The 25,165-nt window shown below is 44.3% G+C and overlaps 2 protein-coding genes and 1 non-coding gene across 3 annotated transcripts in view; 1 reads left to right on the top strand and 2 right to left on the bottom strand.

Annotated features, from left to right (window-relative positions):
* Positions 1–19,885, bottom strand: part of MANBA (mannosidase beta) — a 165,258-nt gene extending 145,373 nt beyond the window's left edge. The window contains exon 1 of the mRNA XM_066280789.1: positions 19,498–19,885. Coding sequence (XP_066136886.1) covers positions 19,498–19,674 — 177 coding nt within the window. The 5' untranslated portion in view covers positions 19,675–19,885. The remainder of the gene's footprint in view (positions 1–19,497) is intronic.
* On the bottom strand, positions 6,153–8,481 carry LOC136338665 (protein disulfide-isomerase-like). Its single transcript, XM_066281275.1, has 3 exons — positions 7,732–8,481; positions 7,168–7,575; positions 6,153–6,726 (listed from the first exon to the last, which is right to left on the bottom strand). The coding sequence occupies exons 1-3, from the start codon at positions 8,461–8,463 to the stop codon at positions 6,337–6,339; spliced, it is 1,530 nt and encodes a 509-aa protein (XP_066137372.1). The 5' UTR covers positions 8,464–8,481; the 3' UTR covers positions 6,153–6,336.
* On the top strand, positions 16,533–16,608 carry TRNAT-AGU (transfer RNA threonine (anticodon AGU)). The gene has a single exon. It is a non-coding gene; the product is annotated as a tRNA-Thr (tRNA).
* Positions 19,886–25,165: the final 5,280 nt, after the last annotated feature.

Raw genomic sequence — 25,165 nt, 5'->3', positions numbered from 1 at the left:
ACAGAGACCACATGACCCGTGAAGCCTAGAACAGTCTCTAGTCCTTTACTATAAAGGGCTGCCAACCTCTGTCCCAGGTGATCAGCCTGCTGGGTGTTCACCATGCTGTTCCAACTGAGTGTTCGGCCTCAAGTCCTCCCTTTCCTCATCCTTAGGCCTTCTCCTGCTCACTTTCCACCCTTCCTTCCCAGGTGAGGGCTCCCAGACAGGAGGCAGAATGGAAAGTGAAACGCAGAGCTTTGCGGTTCATCTTCTGTGAACAATCCCCACAGCTACACAGAGGGAAACTGTGCCGCTGACTGGCAGGCTCCTCCCCCTGACCGACTGGCAGGCTCCTCCCCCTGACTGGGAGGGGCGAGGGGAACTTCCTCTGCGACTTCAACTCCAGACAGGGAAAGAAAAGCCAACTTTGTCTAAGTTCCACAGAAGTACGGACTGGATGACCAAGTTCAGCTGGCAAAGGCCAGCTGGGCACTTGCCCAGAAGCATAAACCTATAAGAGACACGACATCACGGGGTATGTATCAAGATGGAAAAAAGTCACCTGCCAGAAAGTGCTCCTGACTGGAAGATATATTATGATAAGCTACTAGGGGAGGGAGTGGTTAATGAGATTTAATAACCAGTATTCTCCCAACTGACTTTTAAGGTCTGGCTTTGTTCTGCCAAACGAGGTATAACAGTCAGCCAACTTGCTTCCTTTTCTGCTCTTCCACACACACACACAGGACTCAGCCTCTCCAACGAATAAGCACCGAATAACTACTTAAGAACATAGGTTTGAAGAGGCGCCTAATTATCAGCCTACCCGTGTGCCTCCACCCAGCCCTATTTATAACTCTACACTGTGGACTCGGTCCAATACAGTTAAAAATATCATGAAAGGAAGGTGTGAAGGCTAATGCAGTTGCAACAAGTCCACCTGCTAAGCCTTGGGGCTGCTGATGATCTGGCTTTCAGGTCATAAGTCCCCTTCCTGTCTGCCCCCTCCTTGAAGGAAGTTGCATGTTGATTTCAAAAAGGCCATCTTCTCAGATATATTGTTTCTAAACAAACAGAATTTAGAAGTTAAAATTTTTTTCCTACTCAAAAGAAGCTGCTCTGGAAAGGCTACCTACTGTTTGATTCCAACTGCTTAACGTTCTGGAAAAGGCAAAACTATGAGGACATAAAAGGACCTGTGGTCGGCAGGGATTAAGGGGCAGAGAGGGATGAACAGGCAGAGCACAGAGGGCAGGGAAATCACTTGGAATCATACTATAGTGGTAGATGCCCATTATACATCTGTCAAAACCCTCAGAAGGCACAACACCAAGAGTGAATGCTAATCTAAACTACAGACTCTGGGTGATAATGCTGTGTCACTGTCGGTTCATTGATAGTAATAAATGTATCAACTCTGGTGGGGGGATGTTGATAATGGGGAGGCTATGCATGTGTGGGGAGGATATGGGGACTCTCTTAATTTTCCATTCAATTTTGCTGTGAACCTAAAATTGCTCCAAAAACAGAAGTCTTAAAATCTCTTACTAAGGGAAAATACCCTTTTTATCCCTAAATAAAAGTTGCAGAAGCATAGATTACATTTACAATAACTATTCTAAATGTTAAGACCGGCTTAATTTGGTTCCAAATTGGTCTGATCCCCTTTGCTCATATTAAAATTCTGAGTCCTATTTAAAGCACATAGAAGCTCAGCATTAACATCTGATGACTAAGGACCCAGGTAAGTCGCTGAGTTGTTAAGCAAACCATGAACCCTAAAAACCATAACAGTGTCACTTGTTGACCATTTACTATATATTAACCTCCAAGATAGGCACTCAAGACATTCTTATTCTCATAACAAACGTGTATTAAGTACCATTTTATACAGGAAGAAACTAAAGCACCAAGAGGAGGAGTGACTTTCCTGAGGTCCCACAATTAAGCAGAAGTACATCCAGGAATGAAACCAACCCAGTCTAATACCAAGTCTGGGTTTTCTCAACTATACGACAGCACCCAATGCCATGTAAGCTTACACTTTTACACCAGAGGATCACTGCAACAAAAGTATCTAAGCGTTACTGCCTGGGGCAGGTATTACCATCACCCCTTCTACTAAAACTCCAAGGCTCAAGTCAAATGAGTGTGAAGTAGTGGAGCACTGATTCAGACCCAGGAAATCTGGCTTCAGAGCTCACAGGCTTCATCATTACCTAACACTGCCATCAATGTCACAAATGCTGTCAATAATCACAATGTCAGTGCTACCTACCAAGTGGGAGCCAAAAGATAAACATGCTATGTGGGACCTCAGCTAGTTATTTATAATTGATATTTACCACAGTTACTGTACATCAACAAACTCTGTCACTAACCATGCAATAAAAGTATGTCTTGTTTTCCCTATAAGCTTCTGAACTTCCTCTATTTATATCTGCTTATAGACACAAAGACTCCTTAGCCACATATATCTCTTCTATTCCCCAATTCTGTTTCTGCCCAATGCCTGATTCTATTCCAAACATAATTACTTCAAATGAAATTAAATGGGAAAAAGGAAGTTTACAGCTATTTTATTTACAAATATTGTGTTCTTAGAGTCTTATGGGAAAAAAAATCAATCAAATTTAACAAAACGTTTATTCAGAAACAAGCAAAACTGAACAATATATTAAGATTCACAGACATTTCACAAAACTTTAATAGGTAAAAAGCAAGAGAATGATAATTCAGGAGAGTGGTTACCATAGGAAGAGGCAGGCACTGGGGCTGGAAGGGACAAGGTCACTGCAATGGCATTGGGAATGCACAGGCTCATCACCTGGACAGCAGGCGCATGGCCATTCATTTAAATTAGACTTCAAAATTCATAAGCACACGTGCACCTAACTTTCCATATATCACATACCATATAAGAAAAAAAAGGAAATGTTCGTGAGAAGCTAAGCTACATATTTGCAACTACTGTACATGGGGATATTTCTGTGCTCCATTCTAGAGAAGCTGTACTCTACAACCCTCAGTTTCTCTACTGCCAAATATGAGGTACAGCTACAATCCTTACTTTAGAGGGTGCCCATACGTACAACAGATTCCAAGCTCATGAGTCAGTCAAAACATTTTGGTGGACTTTAATATTTTTTTCTAAAATCCTTAAACCAGTAAATAGTGCTTCCCAAATAACACAGCTCTAAGTGAAAAGGGGTTACAATTTAAGGAAACTCCTTATTTTATGAACAAAGAGGATTTAAAAGGACAATTTAAAAGGGGAAGCAAGCCTTGGACTGATAGCTCAGTTGATTGGAGCATTATCCCAAATCATGGAGGTTGGGGGTTCAATCCTTTACAGGGCACATACAGGTACAGATCAATGTTTCCAATATTTGCTTCTCTTTCTCTCTCTCTCTCTCTCTCTCTCTCTCTGTCTCTCTCTCTCTCTCCCTCCTTTCCTCTCTCTGAAATCAATAAATAAATTTTTAAAAAATAAAAGAGAAAACAAGATAATTTTTCTTAGCCCACTCCTAAGTGCCAGGCTAGAACTCATGAAAGATTAGGATAAATGCCTGGAGAGAGTCATGACGGATACAGATAATCAGAGGAGAAGATTTCAATCCCACTCGTTCAGCAAGCGAGGTTGGGCAGGTGAACAGATCCATAGCTATAGCGGCTGCTTCTGAGATGGAGCCGGAAGGTGGGTTGAGCTGACAGCTAAAAGCTCAGTGTGGAGCAACCTTTATTGCATGGGTTCTAGTCCCAGTTCAGCCTGAATATCTGTGAGACCTTGTAAAGCTAGTATAACACCCATTTTCTTAGTTCTAAAGTGGGGATAGAAATAGCACCTCCCAGGATCAGTGTGAAAATTGCAAAGAAGTAACATATAAAAAGTGCTCAGAACTGTTCATGGCACATAATGGGCATTCAGTAAATCATAGCTATCATTATTATTACATGGACTAATTAGAAATGACTTCTAGGATACATTAAGTTAAAGAAAAAAAAGTCACTACCAAAAATGTACATAGAATGCTATCATTTATAGGGAGAAGTATACACAAATCTATATGTCTCTATATGTTCAGACATAATATTACAAGATAAATAAATATATATAAGAAATAGTGGTTGTTTCTATGAAGGAAAATTGAAAATTAGGAGACAGGAATGAAAAAGATTTGCTTTTATTATTATACACCCTGCCGTTAATTTTTTTTAAATCATTTATAGCCTTATTTCTAAAAGTCCTTAAAATTAACTGACCTCTATTTTTAAAAAAAGACGATATATAGCTAGGTTGATAGCTAAATAAATGACTAGCAAGAAATGGTTTTAAAATGTTTAAGCCAGGCCTGACCAGGCAGTGGCACAGTGGCTAGAGCGTCAGACTGGGATGTGGAGGACCCAGGTTCGAGACCCCGAGGTCGCCAGCTTGAGCATGGGCTCATCTGGTTTGAGCAAAGCTCACCATCTTGGAACCAAGGTCGCTGGCTTGAGCAAGGGGTCACTCAGTCTGCTGTAGCCCCACGGTCAAGGCACATATGAAAAAGCAATCAATGAACAACTGAGGTGTCGCAACGTAAAATGTTTAAGCCAGACCTGCAAGATCCAGCAACTGACAATATACCTGAGAAGAAAACACAAAATGGCATTGAAATTCTGGGCCTCATTCACTGAGAAAAAATTGGTACTTCTATTAGAAATAGAAACAATAACAAAAACTAAGGATTGGAAGAATTGAGAGAAGAGACACATGAATATACTGAGTTTCAACATACTTGAAACTTGAAGACATTCAGGTAGAAAAGTGGAGCAAATTTTCCAGCTATAAATCAGGAGAGGGTTGCAGTCAAGAGATTCAGGCATTTGAGTAATTCTGGCACAGAGGTGATGGCTGAAACGCAGATGCTTCCAAGAGATGGAGAATAGAGAAGGGATGTGTAGACTGACCCTCAGGAAATGCTTGCGCTTATCAAGAAGTTTTAACGAACGGGATGCCTTTGGTGGTATATTTTGAACAACATGATATTGTGCTCTTGTCACTGTTTTTACTGAACATCTTTAAATTAAAATAGTAACTGTACCCTTTGCTTACTCTTTACTCTTCTTGCAACAGAAATCAAGGGTATGAAAAGAAAATATGGGTTAAATCCTTGCCCCACCATTAGATGCATGACCTTAGGCCAGAACTTCTCTGAGCTTCAGTCAATGTGAATAATTACACCTTTTCCACAGGGCTATTGTGGGAATTACATGAACAATTGCACCTGAAGGGCACGAGGATAATGTATTGCATGTAGAAGACAGCAAATAAATACAACATAAATTTCAGTTTAAGGTGACTATAGACTTATCCGTGATAAGGACCAGCCAGCACTAACCTAAAGCCTTAGTCCTCACAAATCCTTTGATTTCTTTCCATTGTTAGGCAAATAAGAAGCAAATCCTCCTATGCCCTAAATACACTCCATCAAATGAAGAAACATATGTCCAGGTTTAAAGAACAGAACTCTTTTAGGATTTTTTTTCTTTTTTTTTTTAATTTAAAATTTATTTGGCCAATGTGTTCAATTCCAATGTTGTGGTAGAAATGCCTGAAGAACTGTCGACAACTGATTGGGCTCAAGCATCCCTGGCTGTCTCTCAGCCTGGAAAAGGAGGGTCACGGCTCTCTGTGGTGCAGGCCGCAGGCCACCCTGTCAGAGCAGCCAGGAGCCGACTCTGGGGGGGCCCTGTCCTGGCCCAGCTGGTGCCCACCGCCCATCCTCATGGTGGGGCCCTTGTGGCAGAAACCTCAAGTCTGTGTTTATCAGACAGTGTAGGAGCCATGCGCAGTCATGGCTACACTGGCACAAGTGAGAGTAACTGTCCAGCCTGGTGTGGTTCCTCTCCATGCAGGGGACACCCGTCTCCAGGGCGGCCCAGCCAAGATGAGACAGAGACCCTGATGTCCCAAAATGTCTAAAAATCCCACAGATAGAATATTTTTAAAGTGATGGCATAATAAACCTAACCAGGAGGCATCATTGCCAGCGTGAGATTGCAAAACATTTTAGGAGCACTCTGGACAAATCTGTGTATCAAAAAGTATATCACAATAAAAATTAAAAAAAAAAAAAAAAGCCCATCAAGATGGCTGTTCTGGAGAGAAATTCCTTTTCAAAAATTGAAAAGCAGAAGGAAGAGACGGGTCTAAATTTACACGTGTTAGAGTCAAGTGTTGTTTCAGAAAGTTCCCTGCAGTTCCGATTGGTGCTCCATCCTCTTGGGAGGGCGTGCAGGCTCCGGAGGCTGTGCTGCTGGGGGTGCAGCCCCGGAGGGGCGTGTCAGGGGCGTCCAGGGCTGGTTCCCACGTTATAGCTCGTCTTTCACAGCTTTCTGATCATCGTCTTCCTCCAGGTCAGGCTCCCCTGCTTCCTCTAGATCTTCCAGATCATCATCATCCCCTGCTCCATCCTGGCCGCCACTCTCCAAGAACTTCTTAAAACCATCTAGTGTCCACTCCCCCCTGTAATCAATGACCGTTCTGTCTGCACAGGTGGGGAAGAACTTGAGTGTGGGGAAGCTGTGCACTTTGACGGCCTCCACCTCATTAGATGTCGAGTCCATCTTGGCAATGATAATATTTTCATGGTCCTTATAGGTCTCTCCCAGCTTATCCCAAATGGGAGCGAACTGTTTGCAGTGACCACACCATGGGGCATAGAATTCCACAAACACATTCTTCTTTTCATCAAAAGCCACCTCTTCACCCTGGCCGGTTGGCTCAGCGGTAGAGCGTCGGCCTAGCGTGCGGAGGACCCGGGTTCGATTCCCGGCCAGGGCACATAGGAGAAGCGCCCATTTGCTTCTCCACCCCTCCGCCGCGCCTTCCTCTCTGTCTCTCTCTTCCCCTCCCGCAGCCAAGGCTCCATTGGAGCAAAGATGGCCCGGGCGCTGGGGATGGCTCTGTGGCCTCTGCCCCAGGCGCTAGAGTGGCTCTGGTCGCAACATGGCGACACCCAGGAGGGTCGCAACATGGCGACGCCCAGGATGGGCAGAGCATCGCCCCCTGGTGGGCAGAGCGTCGCCCCCTGGTGGGCGTGCCGGGTGGATCCCGGTCGGGCGCATGCGGGAGTCTGTCTGACTGTCTCTCCCTGTTTCCAGCTTCAGAAAAAAAAAAAAAAAAAAAAAAAAAAAAGCCACCTCTTCGAAGTTCTTCCCAACTAGCACTTTCACAGGCTGCTTGTCCCAGTCTTCGGGCAGCTCCTGGCTCATAAGGTGAGGCTTGATCTTGCCCTCCAGGAAGCGGTGGCAGAAATCCGTGATCTTCTCTGCCGTCAGCTCATCCGACTCAGGCTTGTACTTGGTCATCTCCTCCTCCAGGGTGATGAGGCGCACGGCAGGGCACTCCTCCTTCTTGAGTCCAAAGAGCTCGAGGATGCGCTGGTTGTCAGTCTGGTCACTGTGGATGAATATAAACAGGATCTTGCCCTTGAAGCTCTCAGCGGCTTTCTTGAAGTTGCTCAGTTTGCTGTCATAGTCAGACACGCTCTTTGGCAGGAACAGCAGGATGTGAGTCTTGATTTCACCTCCGAAAATCTTTGGGGCCGTCTGTGTTGTTATAAACACAGGTTACTGGTCTCAGCCACAAGCTAAGCTATGGATGCAGGATACTGTCCCAATGGCCCCGACACCACTGGACACCCGGATGACAGTGGGGACTCTGCAAGTGAGGTCCCTGGGCCACCCCCAGCAGAGGAGCCACACCTGCTCAGTGAACTCGATGACCAGTGGCAGCTGGTTGTGCTTGATGAAGTCGAGTAGCTTCTCTTTAGTGACCTCCCCTTCAAAGTCATTCCGGCCTTCGTCAAACTTTTTAAAGAGAACAACTCCATCCTTGTCCAGTTGGTATTTGGAAAACACAACACTGTTGGAGGTGAGACCGAAGGGTATATCATCGATGGTTTCTGCTGCCAGCAGGAACTGCTTGGCAAAATCTGACTCCACATCCTTGAAGAAACCGAAGACTGTCACCTCACTGGACTCCACCAGGGCCCCTGCGGCAGCCCGGTCCAACAATGTAGTGGCTGCAGGGCCCGTGCGCTTCTTCAGCCAGTTCACTATGTCATCAGCTTCTCTGCCAGCTGTATACTCTCTGGGGGAAGACTTGTCTCCGTTCTTGAAGAACTTGATGGTAGGGTAGCCTCGGACGCCATATTGCTGGGCCAGATCAGACTCCTCTGTGGCATCCACCTTTGCCAGTCTGATTTCAGAGCCTTCGGCCTTCAGTTTCCCAGCTGCTTTGGCATACTCAGGGGCCAGAGCTTTGCAGTGGCCACACCAGGGGGCATAGAACTCCACCAGCAGGTGTTTGTGGGCCGCCAGCACCTCCTCGAAATTGCCCTTGTGGAGCACCAGAAGGTGGTCCTCCTTGTCAGGGCTGGCGCCCGAGGGAGCCAGCATGGCCAGGGTCAGGCAGAACAGAGCGGGACGCAGCATGTCCGGTGTAGTTGCAATGGTGCGTGCGGTTGGTGCCACCAAACAGCTAGGCCACCTAGGATATATTTTTTTAATGAGGGCTTAAAAACCTCATGGTGTCCTGGTTAGTTGGCTCAGTGGTAGAGTGTCAGCCTGGTGTGTGGAAGTCCTAGGTTTGATTCCCAGTCAGGGCACACAGGAGAAGCAACCACCTGCTTCTCTATCCCTTTCATTCTCTCTCTTACTCTCTCTCTCTCTCTATTCCACTCCCATAGCCATGGCTCAATTGGCTCAAGCAAGTTAGTCTCGGGTGCTGAAAATGGCTCCATGGCCTCTGCCTCAGGCACTAGAAAATGGTTCCTGTTGCAATGGAGCAACAGTCCCAGATGGGCAGAGCATTGCCCCCTAGTGGGCTTGCCAGATGGATCCAGGTCAGGGCGCATGCAGGAGTGTCTCTCTGCCTCTCACTAAAATAAAAGTTAAAAAAAAAAAAAACTCATGGTTTTCTCTTCCCAAAAATGCAGTGACATTACTATTATTATTATTTCTTTTTTTAGGGAGAGACAGACAGACAGGAAGGGAGAGAGATGAGAAGCATCAATTCATGGTTGCAACACTTTATTCATTGATTGCTTTGTCATATGTGCCTTGATGGGGGAGCAAGTGACCCCTTGCTCAAGCCAGTAACCTTAGGCTTCAAGCCAGAGACCTTTGGCTCAAGCCAGCAACCATGGAGTCATGTCTATAGATCCCACACTCAAGCCCGTGACCCTGCACTCAAGCTGGTAAGCCTGTGCTCAAGGCGGCAACCTCAGGGTTTAATAAACCTTTTCCAGTCCTATAAATTTCAAATCTTTTCCCATTCTGTGGCTTGTGTTTTCATTCATTTTAAGATGCTTCTTCTTTTTTAATAAATGGAAGTTCTTAGTTTAATGCATTCCATTACTCAATTATTTCCTCTATAACTAATGCTTTAAACATCTTATTTTAAAAACCATGCCCTAGTTTAAGGTCATGAAGATATTCTCCTATATTCTCTTCTCAGTGCTTTATATTATTGACTTTTACATGTAGGTTTTATTTTTAATTTTTTAATTTTTATTTATTTATTTATTTATTTTACAGAGACAGAGAGAGGGATAGATAGGGACAGACAGACAGGAACGGAGAGATGAGAAGTATCAATCATTAGTTTTTTGTTGTGCATTGCAACACCTTAGTTGTTCATTGATTGCTTTCTCATATGTGCCTTGACCGTGGGCCTTCAGCAGACCGAGTAACCCCTTGCTCGAGCCAGCGACCTTGGGTCCAAGCTGGTGAGCTTTGCTCAAATAAGATGAGCCCGCGCTCAAGCTGGTGACCTCGCATCCCAGTCTTCCGCATCCCAGTCCAACACTCTACCCACTGCGCCACCACTTGGTCAGGCTACATGTAGGTTTTAAATCATAGTCTTCTAATTTTTGTTTATTCTATGAAGAAAGGATTCAATTTTGTGTGTGTGTGTGTGTGTGTGGGTATACAATTGCCCCAGCATAATCATTTGAGAGTTTATCTTTTCCTCACTGCTTTATAGAGTCATTTCTTTACCATTTTTATGCTTCTGCATGGGTTTGTTTCTACACTTTTTATTCTTTTTCTTTGGTGTAATTTCTGTTCCTGCAGCAATCCCAAACTGTATTGATTACTATTCCTTCATAATATATTTTGGTATCTGATATATTTAAGTTTTCTTTTTGTTTTTCTTTATAAAATATATCTTAGCCGTCTCTAAATGATAATAATAACACTATTCAGAGCTAAAACTTATATTGCACTTAATATCTACCAGACATTGTAATGCTTTACACATATCATTCCATTTATTGACCATGAAAGACTCTATGGGTAAGTATTATTGTCTTTGTTTTATAGATGAAAATGCTGAAGCACAGAAAAGTTAACTAATTTACACAGTCACACAGCTATTAAATGGCAGAACTGGGTTATTGATGTAGGCACTCTGGCCTTGGAGTCTGTACTTGTGACCATGTCCTCCCCTTCTCTTTCTCTCTCTCTCTCTTTCTCGCTCTCTCTCCTGTCTCTCTAAAAATGAATAAATAAAAATCTATAAAAAAATTTTTTAAGTAATGTGTTACATCAGTGAACAAAAGAGAAATTATTCTAATCATGAGATATAGAAAGCTGACCGACCACTTGAAAAAATTCAAAATAATCAAAATTTTAACTATAAAGAAGGAATTATAAAGATAATAAAAGGAGAAAATATATGGAAATATTTAATTGGGAGAGAAAATTACTTTCAAAGCATAATACTAAAGCCAGAAATAATCATAAAAGAAAGAAGTGTATAAGATTTTAATACATAAAACTTTAAACATCTCCATGACATTAATTTTTTTTGAAAATATATAATAAGAGGACTAACAAGTCTGTTTTTAAAGATGACTAGCAAATAAAAAATTAGATAAAAACACATGAATAAGTAACCTCAAATCACCAATAAACATATTAAAAACATATAAAAGGTATTTAACCTCACTACAATGTAAATTGGTTTGGGGGGGTTGAGAGAGACAGGAAGGGAGAGAGTGAGGGAGGGAGACAGAGTCAGAAGGCAACTTAGAGTTGCTTTCACTTTAGTTGTGCATTGATTGCTTCTCCTGCATACTTACTTTGGGGATCAGACCTCAGGCTCAAGCCAAGTGTTAGGCAAATGAGTTTGTAAAATCTTTTTTTTTTTTAGTTTGCTCACTTTTATTGTTACAAAATGGCACTAGGCAGCCTCATGTGTGCTTGCCCTCAGAGCAGGGAAGTTGGTTGCAAATTGCAGATTGCATTTCTGCTTCGGAGGGGCCATTGTTTTGGTAATATTTGCTGGAGGAGGGGTCTTTGTGGGCCCCAGCCAGTTTTGCAGGGAGACTGGAGAGAATGCAGAGTGCTGAGGAAGAAGCCAGTTTTTGCATAGAGAGAAGATGTGCAGATGGGGAACCAGAGCTAAGGGGCTTTGCAAGCTCTGCTGAAACTGGTGACGCCTTTGATTCTAGGAGAAACCTGAGAAGATTCTCCTGGTTGTGGAACCAGAGAATGTATCAGGGCTTTGGGAGCCCTGAATGAAAGGAAAGTGTTTTCCCTGCCTGTTTGCTCGTTGGCCAGTGCAAGACTTTAATAAAGGAATGGCCCCCATTTTGGGGCTCCACTGTTTCTTTACCGTCTGCCCGAATCCAGTGTGAACTTGCAAACAGGCTCCGTATGTATGTAACAGCATATAAAGCTGTTACAAAATATTCAGTATAAAAAGGTTGTTAAACTTGTATTATTTCAATACTTATCATCAATGTGTATACATAGTAAACTTCTAAAAGGATATATTTTAATTTTAATAGTAGTTATCCCTGGAATCAGGTTTCCAAGTTTTCTTCTTAGGTCTCTATATTTTCTTTTCTTTCTTTTTTTTTTTTTACAGAGACACAGAGAGAGTCAGAGAGAGGGATAGATAGGGACAGACAGACAGGAACGGAGAGATGAGAAGCATCAATCATTAGTTTTTTGTTGTGCGTTGCAACACCTTAGTTGTTCATTGATTGCTTTCTCATATGTGCCTTGACCGCAGGCCTTCAGCAGACCGAGTAACCCCTTGCTCGAGCCAGCGACCTTGGGCTCAAGCTGGTGAGCCTTGCTCAAACCAGACGAGCCCGTGCTTAAGCTGGCGACCTCGGGGTCTCGAACCTGGGTCCTTCCGCATCCCAGTCCGACGTTCTATCCACTGTGCCACCACCTGGTCAGGCAGGTCTCTATATTTTCTAATTTTGTTACTCTGAGAATATCTTTTATTTAAAAGGCTTTTCAAACTTACACCACTGAAGAAGTGCACAGGAAAGCTAAGAACATTCCTAACAAGAGTCCCCTTATCTAAGCACTTAACATAAGGTTATTAATTAGGTTTTCTGCCTCACTACAATGTGGCCTCCCACAAAATAGAGACTGAGTCTTACTTCTTTTTTATTTCTAATGCCACTTTTAGCATATGGCATAACAGCAGGATGAATGAATGAATGAATGAATGAATGAATGAATGAATGAACGAACGAACACCCGTAGGAGAGAGCTACGGCACCTAAGGTGTAGATTCGGTATAGGAAACACACAGTTGCTTACGAAACACCCAAGGCTGGCCATGGAGCCTCTCAGTAAATACCCATTCCATTTAACCAAGTACTCAGACTGAAAAGTCCTGAAGTTTTCCTTAACTCCTCTTTCTCTCACCTCACATTCAATCTATTAACTAATCCAACTGAACAGATCCTGTTCATTCCATGTTTAAAATGTGTTCTCACACCACTCTCACCATTTCACTGCTACCACCCTCGTCCAAGCCAGAAATCTTCTCTTGCCCATACAACTGTAACAGTTCCCTACATGGCCTCCATGCTGCCATTCTGCTACATTATAGTCTTCACACAACAGCCAAAATGACCTTCTAAAAGGCAAATCTCATCATGCAAGTGCAAGCTCAAACCCCCAATAGCTTCCCATCAGCTGTAGAATAAAATCCAAAGTGTTTCCCACGGCTTACAATGCTGCATGATCTGCCCCCTATGCCTCCTTTGACTTCATCCCCCTCCCCCTTGGCTCACAGGGCTCCTGCCACACTGGCCTGCTTACTATTTCTGGAACTTTCAAACATGTTCCCACCTCAAGGCTCCTCCTCACCTCACTCCTGTTTTTTCCCTCTTTGCTAAGAAAGCACTTCTCCTTCACACTAATCCCATTGGCCTGATCAAGCAATGGCACAATAGAGAGAGCATCAGACTGGGATGCAGAGGACCCAGGTTCAAAACCCCAAGGTCACCAGCTTGAGTGCGGGCTCATCCAGTGTGCGGGGTTCATCTGGTGAGCAGGGCTCACCAGCTTGAGCATGGGATCATAGACATCATAGACATGACCCCATGGTCTCCGGCTAGAGCCCAAGGTCACTGGCTTGAAGCCCAAAGTCACTGGCTTGAGCCCAAGGTCACTGGCTTGAGCTCAAGGTCGCTAGCTTGAGAAAGGAGTCACTCGCTCTGCTGCAGCAACCCGCGCCTCCTTGCCATCAAGGCACATGTGAAAAAGCAATCAATGAACAACTAAGGAGACTAAGGAGCTGCAAGAAAGAATTGAGACTATTCATCTCTCTCCCTTCCTGCCTGTCTGCTCCTATCTGTCCCTCTCTGTGTCTCTCTCTGTCTCTGTCACAAGAAAAAAAAATGATCTCATCAGGCCCTGGCCAAGTAGCTCAGTTGTTAGAGTGTTGTGGAAATACACCCAATATATCGAGGTTGTGGGTTCCATCACCGGTCAAGGCACTTACAGTAATAAACCAATGAATGCATAAATAAGTAGAACAAGCCCTGGCCGGTTGGCTCAGTGGTAGAGTGTCGGCCCAGCGTGTGGGAGTCCTGGGTTCGATTCCCGGCCAGGGCACACAGGAGAAACGCCCATCTGCTTCTCCACCCCTCCCCCTCTCCTTCCTCTCTGTCTCTCTCTTCCCCTCCCGCAGTGAGGCTCCACTGGAGCAAGGATGGCCCGGGCGCTGGGGATGGCTCCTTGGCCTCTGCCCCAGGCGCTAGAGTGGCTCTAGTCACGACAGAGCGACGCCCGGGAAGGGCAGAGCATCGCCCCCTGGTGGGCAGAGCGTCGCCCCCTGGTGGGCGTGCCGGGTGGATCCCGGTCTGGCGCATGAGGAGTCTGTCTGTCTCTCCCCGTTTCCAGTTTCAGAAAAATACAAAAAGAAAAAATTTAAAAAATAAAAAATAAAAAAATAGAACAACAAACTGATGCCTCTCTCTCTCTCTTCCTTCTTTCTCTCTAAAATTAATAAATAAGAATTTTAAAAAATAACTGACCTCTTCAAAAAGACAAAGAAATGACTAACCACTTTCTAAAAATAGCAATCATTCTCAGTCAGCCTTCACTTTCTCTTCCTTTAAACTGCTATATTTTTCTTCAGCATGCCACCTGTCATGATATTATCTATTAAGTTGTTTATTGTCTATCTCTTCCACTAGAATATCTGCTGGGCAAAGACTTTGTTTTCTTCACTATTCAATACCAAGCACTTAGAATAGTGCCTGCCACATTGGAGACAATGAATAAATACTTATAAGATAATTAGGTGAATGAACAAATAAATAAATGACTTTGACAAGATGTGCTTCAAGTTCTCATGTAAACACAGTATTTGGGCCAGTGACTGCTTTAAACTATAGAATATTTACTGAGGTCAACACCAAAAAGGAATGTTGTAATAAAGCAGGTGTCATAACAACATCACAATATTCAATGATACTGATATTGATATTGATGATTACTGTCAATTGGCCTGGAGTGCCCCAATTCCCACAAAAATCTCCATCTCTCATCCCACTACCATTTAAGACCCACATCCATCCACCTTATTGAAACTTAAAACTTTCTTAAGAATTTATGAACAGATACTGTAAGTTATTCCTGTGAGGAAAAGTCAATTATTTCATATTATGAGCAACCTCATACTCATTGACTAGTTACTGAATATTGTTTCCTGATGTGTGGCCCTGTAATATGGAACAATAATCTCATTTGTTACAGCCACTACTGATTTCCCATTGGACTAATTCTACATGCAATGAGGCAAGGAGAGACCCTGCAAAATGAACACAGGCATTCTCAAGGCATGTGTAAGTGAACCCTCAGGGTGCCAAAGTCAGCTGTGGTCTATGTCACAAGTTTGGTAACTAAAAATAAAGTACTTAAGTCTTGAGAATTATTCACTTAACTCTTAGAGTAATACAAATGTTCCTGTATGTCCTCGTGCCTCCTGACCATCTAGAGTATGATCGATTTATTTTAAAAATGTGTACGGCAACATTAAAAAAAGGCAAATGTATGTTCTTCTTGTTTCCATTAATTAGTTATCAAACAAACATGATATTAAGTTAATAAAACTGTAACTGGAACTAATTTCATTTTTTGAAAAAGAAAACTCACTCCCAGGGGTCAGCGAGCATGAAATAAACTCACTACTCACAGGGTTAAAAAAAAAGCTTGGACTGTAGTCAGTGTCAAATACACCTCCTTTCTGACATACATTCTTGCGGGGGGCGGGGGGCCTAAAGAATACCAGATCAGAAATTATGCATAACCCTAGTTGACCATCTTGTCATTTAAGTAAATTTGGAATGATACTCCTGACTGTCAAACACAGTGCTTCAAAAACACATGGTAGTTCAAAACACCAGAGTAAGTGTAGCATAGCACAGACCCACACTACAGAATCAGGCCAGGCGGGGTTAGACTTCTGTTTCTGTCACTTAGATGCTCTGTAATCTTGGAAATTTTCTCTAACTGCTCTGGGCTTCTTAACGCCATACCATCCATAAAATGCAAAGACATATTCCATGTAGTTCTTATAAGGACTGAGGTAACATGTGCCAACTACTTAATCATGAGAAAGTAATCCTGAGAAAGAATTACAAAGTTGGGGGAATCACACTACTTGATATCAAACAATACTATCGGCCATTGTAATCAAAATAGCATGGCACTGGCATAAAAATACACATATAGATCAATGGAACAGAATAGAGAGCTCAAAAATAAACCCATGCCTTTAAAATAAATTTATATTTGACAAAGGAGGCAAAAACAAACAAGGGGGTAAAAAGACAGTCTATTCAATAAATGATGTTGGAAAAATTGGACAGGTATGTGAAAAAAAAATGAAACTAGACCATCTTCTTACACCATACACAAGAATAAACTCAAAATGTATTAAAAACTTAAATGTTAGACGCAAAACCATAAAAATCCTAGAAGAAAACATAAGCAGCAAAATCTCAGACACATTTCGTAGGAATATCTTTTCTGATATATTATCTCAGGCAAGGGAAACAAAAAAATAAAAATAAACAAATGAGACCACAAACTAAAAAGTTTTTACACAACAAAGTAAACCTTCAACAAAATGAAGACACAAGCCACTGACAGAAAAAACATATTTGCCAATGATACATCTGATAAGGGGTTAATATCTAATTATAAAGAACTTATGAAAGTCAAAACCAAAAAAACCGGCCCTGGCCGGTTGGCTCAGCGGTAGAGCGTCGGCCTAGTGTGCGGAGGACCCGGGTTCGATTCCCGGCCAGGGCACATAAGAGAAGCGCCCATTTGCTTCTCCACCCCTCCGCCGCGCCTTCCTCTCTGTCTCTCTCTTCCCCTCCCGCAGCCAAGGCTCCATTGGAGCAAAGATGGCCCGGGCGCTGGGGATGGCTCTGTGGCCTCTGCCCCAGGCGCTAGAGTGGCTCTGGTCACAACATGGCGACACCCAGGAGGGTCGCAACATGGCGACGCCCAGGATGGGCAGAGCGTCGCCCCCTGGTGGGCGTGCCGGGTGGATCCCGGTCGGGCGCATGCGGGAGTCTGTCTGACTGTCTCTCCCTGTTTCCAGCTTCAGAAAAATGCAAAAAAAAAAAAAACAAAACCAAAAAAACCCAAACAATCCAATTAAAAAATGGGCAAAGGATCTGAATAGACACTTCTCCAAAGAGTACATACAGATGGTCAAAAGACAGATGAAAAGATGCTAAACATCACTCATCATCAGAGAGATGTAAATTAAAACTACAATAAGATATCACCATCACCTGACACCTGTCAGAATGGCTATTATCAATAAATCAACAAACAAGTGCTGGCAAGGATGTGGAGAAAAAGAAACCCTCCTGCACTGTTGATGGAAATGCAGATTGGTGCAGCCACTGTAAAAAACAGTATGGAGTCATTTCAAAAAATTAAAAAAGGAACTGCCTTATGATCCAGCAATTCCACTTCTGAGAATTTATTTTTAAAAAAACCAAAACACGGCCCTGGCCGGTTTGCTCAGTGGTAGAGCGTCGGCCTGGCGTGCAGAAGTCCCGAGTTCGACTCCCGGCCAGGGCACACAGGAGAAGCGCCCATCTGCTTCTCCACCCCTCCCCCTCTCCTTCCTCTCTGTCTCTCTCTTCCCCTCCCGCAGCCGAGGCTCCATTGGAGCAAAGATGGCCCGGGCGCTGGGGATGGCTCCTTGGCCTCTGCCCCAGGTGCTAGAGTGGCTCTGGTCGCAACAGAGCGACGCCCCGGAGGGGCAGAGTATCGCCCCCTGGTGGGCAGAGCCTCGCCCCTGGTGGGCGTGCCGGGTGGATCCTGGACGGGCGCATGCGGGAGTCTGTCTGTCTCTCCCCGTTTCCAGCTTCAGAAAAATACAAAAAAAACCCCAAAAAACCCCAAAACATGGCCCTGGCTGGTTTGCTCAGTGGTAGAGCATCGGCCTGGCGTGCAGGAGTCCCAGGTTTGATTCCTGGCCAGGGCACACAGGAGAAGCACCCATCTGCTTCTCCACCCCTCCTCCTCTCCTTCCTCTCTATCTCTCTCTTCCCCTCCCGCAGCTGAGGCTCCATTGGAGCAAAGTTGGCCTGGGCGCTGAGGATGACTCTGTGGCCTCTGCCTCAGGCGCTAGAACGGCTCTGGTCGCAAAAGAGCAACGCCCCAGATGGGCAGAGCATCGCCCCCTGGTGGGCATGCGGGGTGGATCTTGGTCAGGCGCATGCGGGAGTCTGTCTGACAGCCTCCCCGTTTCCAACTTCAGAAAAATACAAAAAAAAAACACCCCAAAACACTAATTCAAAAGAATACATACACCCCTATGTTCAGTGCAGCGTTATTTACAATAGCCAAGATGTGGAAGCAGCCCATGTCCATCAGTGGATGAGTGGATAGAAAAAATCTGTGGTACATTTACACAGTGGAATACCACTTGGCCATAAAAAGGAAATCTTACCCTTTGCAACAGAATGGATGGACCTGGAGAGCATTACGCTAAATGAAATAAGGCAGAGAAAAGCAAGTACCATATGATTTCACTCATGTGTGGACTCTAATTAACAAAATAGAAACAGACTCCTAGATAGAGAACAGACTAACAGTTGTCAGACAGGATGGAGTTTTCAGTGCTGGGTGAAAAAGATGAAGGGATTAAGCAAAAAAAAAACCTCATAGATACAGACAACAGTACAGTGATTACAAGAGAGAAAGGAGGGTGTGGGGAGGTAGAAGTGATAGAGAGAGATAAATGATGGTGGAAGGAGACTTGACTTGGGGTGGTGAACACACAATACAGTGTACAGATGATGTAATGATGTACACCTGAAACCTGTAATTTTATTAACCAATGTCACCCCAATAAATTAAAAATAAAAATATTAATTTAACATTTTTTTAAAAGTACATCTTGTTCCAGGCATAGACAATCAAAGAATGGGAAAATGACCTCCAGCAGGTAGAACTACAAAAACTGTGGAAAGTAAAAGTGTCTGCAAACCTCTGCACAGGCAGTCAAACAGGAAATCATCCTCCACAAGTCCATAAATTGGAGCATCTATTGTAACACACACACAGATCACATGCTCTGAGAAGAAAGAGCACTTTTCTTTATATTCCAGTTAGGTTTAAAGGTTATGTAGCCCTCACATCTGCACTGACAATCCTAACCTTACAATGAGGTGTTCTCAACTCATGCGCTGTAACATCCCAAATCTGACTTCCTGGGGCCTGACAGCGAAAATGAAAACCTGAGATATTACTGAATATAGTTCACATTAACTTAGCAAAAGGCTATCGTCCCCTGCATTAGTGAAACAGTAGCCCCCCGCCTCAGGCTCCGTCAGGGACACGTCCTTTCTATCCACGCTTCCGAGGAGAAACTGGTAATAAGTACACCGCCAGTAGCAAGGCAGTTCGCCCCATGGAGACTTCCGCTTTCCAGTGACTGAGGTGCCAGCGCGGGTCATCCAGTCTCCATCCAGCCGAACCTCCAGGGGTGCTCTTCGCCAACAGTCTACAAACCGCCGAGGCAGTTCCTCCCAAAGAACACAAGCTGCAAAGGGGAAGTCAGTGCCCACTCGAGGGCACAGACCGGAGCGGGAGGGCTTCCAGGCAGTTCCTGGGCCTCTCGCCGCCCAGGGTACGCGGGCGCAGGCTCGCGGGGGCGCCCACACACGGTACCTGGATGAGGTTCCGCTGGAACAGGGCGGTGTGCACGCTTCCCGGGACCTCCCCAGGCAGCTCCAAGGAGCCGTTCCCGCTGCGGATCCTCCAAGTTCCCCGCAGGCTGAGACTGGGTGCCGCGTCCGTGGGGTCCGCGCCGCACAACGCGAGCAACAAGAGCAAGCAGAAACGCATGCCGGGCCCGAGGAGGGTGTGCAGCTGCGCTGCAGGGGGCCACGGAAGCCAGGGGGCCACGGAAGCCAGGGGGCCACGGAAGCCAGGGGGCTGTGAAGGAGCCCAGACCACTGAGCTCCCAGCCTCGGCCCCGCCCCCGCTCCCTCTCCAGCCCCGCCTCCAAGTCAGCTGAGCTGCGGGGACGCGCGGCGCGGGGCGGGTGAGGCGGTGTCAGCCCCTGGGAACCGCTCTGGGCTCAGACCCCCGCGCTCTGCGTCCCCCTCAGCGCTTGTTCCGCTGCTCCGGTTTCCGAACGGGAGACGGAACCGTGCCCCGTAATCGGGACACGCAGATCGCAGGACGCAGAGTGGCGCCGAGCCTGGGGGAGCACTGGGACGGGCAGTACTCTGCGGAGACCACAGCTAGAGAAGCTCCTCGCTGCTCAGGGAAGCGAAACACTGAAACATCTCACCGCTTTCGTCCCCCAAATTTCGCAGGACCTGCCCCCCAGCTCTGCAGGGTGACGCCCACCTCCCGCAGCTCCACGGTGGTCTCAGAGTACCCCGCCCTTCAAAGAGCAATAACTAAAGTACCTGATTCTTGTTTTGAGGGCTGAGAAAATCCAGGTACAGCGTGCAGCATTGCCCCGGCCCAGAGAACACCCAGCACGTTAGCTAATCGTGTTTGTGGGCTCCGATCTTCTGTTTCATAAAGCCCTCGGAGACCTGACCTGTGGTGGCGCAGTGGATAAAGCCTCGACCTGGAATGCTGAGGTCGCCGGTTCAAAACCCTGGGTTTACCTGGTCAAGGCACATATGGGAGTTGATGCTTCCAGCTCCTCCCCTCTTATCTTTCTCTCTCTCTCTCTCTCTCTCTCTCTCTCTCTCTCTCCTCCTTCTCTCCTCTCTAAAATGACTAAAGTCTTAAAAAAAAAAAAAAAAAAAAAAAAAACTTACCATAAAGCCCTCAGAGGAGGTACCTGAGGTTCCAGAAACCTTCCCGAATGCTCCAGCAAATTTAAAATCTGCCTCTATCTGTGGGACGTGGCAAATCACAAAACTGAAATACCTCCACTTCCTGAACTCGAAAATGTAGAAAGGATGTTTTAAGGTCGTTGTAAGCATAAAATGAATAAAATACATGGTTGTCCTTAACAATGTAAGGGTGCCCAAGAACTACACAGTTTTATTTATGTTCTCTGGTCGCATGGCCTCCCATGTTTTGCAATAAGAAGTGAGAGTGATCCTAGGAAGCTAATAAAGAATTCCACATTGCATAAAATAGACTGGCTTGTTCCTATGTTGATGTTATCTGCCTTACTTCGTTATTTAGGAGAAAGTCTTTAAAAAGATATTCTCTCATCAAACCCAAGCTTTGTTTTGCTTTAACATGGCCCAGGTATTGCATAAATCTATAGACATAGGGCAATGTTTTACTTTTTCAGAATCAGTGTTCTTCACAAACCTAGCATCTTGGCTTTAGGAACATTATAGATTATACAGCCCAAGTCTCTGGCTTTAAATCAGAAGTAACGGAGTCCAAACAAGTCAGGTGACTTGTCTATCATACAATGGCAGATAGGACCCAAACATTCCTCTCCTGACTCTTAGTCTCCTTGCAGTTGAGCCCGTTGATATTAAAAAGAAAACGTTTTGGCTAATTCAAAGGCTTCCTCACTCCAGAAGCGTTCTTACTTCTGATAGGAACAAAATTTTTAATTCAAATGATATACATAATGCATGAAAATAGCGAACTTTGGTCTGTTCAAAACTGATAACATGACTTACAGCTGCAAGTGTGACAAAGGAATTTTTTCATAAATCCCCCAAAGTTTCCATTAAGCCAAGTTAAAGGAAATTTCATGCCAGCAAATGTGTTTTGGATATATTCTGTTGTTCTATTATGAAATATTTTAGAGAATGAGACATCATTCCTCCTTTCATTTCAGGACACAAACATGACATCGTTTGTATTATTTCAAACTTTGAAAACAGAGAGCTTTAAAGCAAATTCAAAGCCCTAACAATTATTCTGCCTAATATTGAGACTGGAAAAAATGATATAATAAATTTTTTATTTTGTTATAGCATCATTTTTTGTCTGTTATTTCCAGGAAGAATAAATCCTATTTTGAAATAGTTATAAAATTTCTCAACTTATGTAATTTAAAGGCACAATATCAAATACAATATTTAAAAAAATTTTATTGATTTTTAGAGAGATAGGAAAGAGAGAGAAAGAAGACAAAAGGGGGGGAGGGAGCGGGAAGTATCAACTCGTAGTAGTTGCTTCTGGTATGTGCCTTGACCCGGCAAGGCCAGGGTTTTGAACCAGAGACCTCAGCATTCCAGGTCAATGCTTTAACCACTGCGCCACAGTCCAGGCTCAAATACCATTTTAAATCTAGTCATCGGTTTCTATAACCTTAGACTATATAAATGGATTCATTTTGATCCATCTCATTTGATGCTTCCCAGAATTTATATTATTTAGAACAAGTGATAGTTCCCTGGTTAAAAATAAATAAATAAATAAAGCCTGCAGACATTAAATGACATGTAGGGTTCATATTCTGCTGTAGGAGGCCAACGAGGGCTTTTTGGACCATCTGACCATGCTTCCTTCATCACTAAATATATGAAGTTAATAAGTAAACTCATTAGATTGAAATGGTATACCAACATGTTCCAATCCCATGAGATAACTACATAAATTATAATAAGAGAAAAAATAACTCAGATTGTCTCCTTAATCCCCAAAACTAGGAGCAATAAGCCATAAATATCCCCCTTGAAGGTTATACAAAGAACTCTTAAAGACAAAAATAAGAACATAAACAACTCAACTAAAAAATGAGCTAACAGGCCCTGGCTGGTTGGCTCAGTGGTAGAGCATCATCGGCCTGGCGTATAGGGGACCCGGGTTCGATTCCTGGCCAGGGCACACAGGAGAAGCGCCCATTTGCTTCTCCACCCCCCCTCCTTCCTCTCTGTCTCTCTCTTCCCCTCCCGCAGCCGAGGCTACATTGGAGCAAAGATGGCCCGGGCGCTGGGGATGGCTCCTTGGCCTCTGCCCCAGGCGCTGGAGTGGCTCTGGTCCCGGCAGAACGACGCCCCTGGTGGGCGTGCCGGGTAATCCTGGTAGGGCGCATGCGGGAGTCTGTCTGACTGTCTCTCCCCATTTCCAGCTTCAGAAAAATACCAAAAAAAAAAAAAATGAGCTAACAAAGATATACAGAACCACAATGAGGTACCACCTCACACTTGTCAGAGTGGCTATCATCAATAAAACAGCAAACAACACATCTTGGCGAGGATGTGGTATAAATGGACCCTTCATGTACTGTTCACGGGAACGAAGATTGGTGCAGCCATTGTGGAAAACATTATGGAGTTTTCTCAAAAAAAAATTAAAAATGGGACTGCCTTATGACCCAGTGATTTCACTTCTGGATGGATATATATATATATATATATATATGACTCAAAACACTAATTCGTAAAAGTATAATCACTCCTATGTTAATTGCAGCATTATTTACAATAGCCAAGCTATGGAAGCTACCCAAATGCCCATCAATAAACAAGTGGATAAAGAAGCTATGGTACATATGTAAAATAGAATATTACTCAACCATAAAAAAAGGAATGAAATCTTACCATTTGCCACAGTATGAATGGACCTAGAGGGTATTATGCTAAGTGAAATAAGTCAGTCAAAGAAAGACAAGTACCATATAATTTTACTTATACGTGGCATCTAAAGAACAATATAAATAAAAGGAATTATTTTGAAATACATCAGTCAAGAGCATTCTTTGTTTCTCAAGATATGAAAGAGAAATTCAGCTACTCTCGGCTTTGCTTGCTGGGGTTTTATCTGAGCCTAACCAACTTGGGACAAGGGAGTTACTGAACTCCAGCCTCTCCAGACACCCTTCTTCACCTAATGGGGGGGAGAGGGTGAAAAAAAATGAGAAGCAATTGTGAAATTTACAATGCAGGACACAAGCTCACTAAAAGACTTTGACCTAATCATAAGTCTTTAAGAAAGCCTCCCCTCACCCAGTACCCTCCCACCACATCATTCAAGGCCTCCTACCACAGTTTCTTTCAGTACATCATGGATGGCTTTTAATAAATAATTACAATCAGTCCTAATGGTTTAGTAAGTACTCAGATGCTTGATTGGGGATTTTTGCCCACCAAGGGACTAGGGAAAGAACAGCGAGGAATTCTCACCCCCATAGAAGTGGCACCCAATACCAGAAGGTATGGATTAGGATATCAAAATTTAGCATAGGGCCCTTGGTAGCTCCTGCTACCCCAATAATGCATTATGCAGACCCAATTACTTGGAAATCAGATAATCCTGTATGGGTAGACCAATGGCCCCTTTCTCAGGAGAAACTTAGGGCAGCTGCTCAATTGGTACAAGAGCAGCTACAGCTTGGGCACATTGAACCATCTAATAGCCCATGGAATACACTTCCATATTTTTATCTTGTTGCCTCCTGTATTATCAAGGGGCATAGGCGACCCTTACAGCTTATAGGTTTTGAGCCTCAAAATTATTGTTGTTCCTTTTTTCAAAGGATCAACAACAATGACTCTGGGAAACTTCCACTAAATGGCAAGTCGCTCTTGCAAATCAATGGACAACTTTATACTGAAACAGTCAACTTAAAATCAGCTCAAAGTCTAGAATTATATGCCATTATCATGGCTTTTCAGCATTTGCCATATTCCCCCTTTAATCTGTATTCAGACAGAAAATATTTACTTTGGTGTCTCCACTATAAAGACTGCTGTCTTAGGAACAAATGCTGATGAACTATTTCAGCAGTTCCTCCTTCTTCAAAGACTTGTATGTCAACATAGAGCTCCAGGTTTCATAGGACATACTCGAGCTCACTCCATGCTCCCTGGAGCTTTAGCACAAGGGAATGCCCTCTTTTTTTTTCTTTTTTTTTCTTTTTGTATTTTTCTGAAGTTGGAAATGGGGAGGAAGTCAGACAGACTCCCGCATGCGCCCGGCCGGGATCCACCCGGCACGCCCACCAGGGGGGAATGCTCTGCCCATCTGGGATGTTGCTCTGTTGCAACCAAAGCCATTCTTGCACCTGAGGCAGAGGCCATGGGGCCATCCTTAGCGCCCAGGGTGGCTTTGCTCTGGTGGAGCCTTGGCTTTGGGAGGGGAAGAGAGAGACAGAGAGGAAGGAGAGGAGGAGGGGTGGAGAAGCAGATGGGTGCTTCTCCTGTGTGTTCTGGCCGGGAATCAAACCTGGGAATCCTGCACACCATGCCGATGCTCTACCACTGAGCCAACCGGCCAGGGCCTAGGAATGCCCTTGTTGATCAAGCTACCCAAAAGAAAATTATTAGGAGCAACCATGACAGATCGAGCAATTCAGTCTCATACTATTCATCACCAGAACGCTGCAGCCCTGTGTAAACAGTTTCAACTTTCTTGGGAAGCAGCATGGCAGATTGGGAAATCCTGTCCAAGGGGT

The sequence above is a fragment of the Saccopteryx bilineata genome, chromosome 5, assembly GCF_036850765.1.
Source record: "Saccopteryx bilineata isolate mSacBil1 chromosome 5, mSacBil1_pri_phased_curated, whole genome shotgun sequence".
Taxonomy (NCBI): domain Eukaryota; kingdom Metazoa; phylum Chordata; class Mammalia; order Chiroptera; family Emballonuridae; genus Saccopteryx; species Saccopteryx bilineata.
Note: the sequence above shows the minus strand (reverse complement) of the source record. Positions and strands in the feature narration are given on the sequence as shown.

Excerpts from the sequence above, each read along its gene's own strand:
- LOC136338665 (XM_066281275.1), bottom strand. The coding sequence starts at position 8,463 with ATGCTGCGTCCCGCTCTGTTCTGCCTGACCCTGGCCATGCTGGCTCCC. Across the intron at positions 7,576-7,731 it reads TCATCGAGTTCACTGAGCAG|ACGGCCCCAAAGATTTTCGG; the intron begins GTGTGGCTCCTC and ends ATAACAACACAG. Across the intron at positions 6,727-7,167 it reads TTGGGAAGAACTTCGAAGAG|GTGGCTTTTGATGAAAAGAA; the intron begins GTGGCTTTTTTT and ends CAGGGTGAAGAG.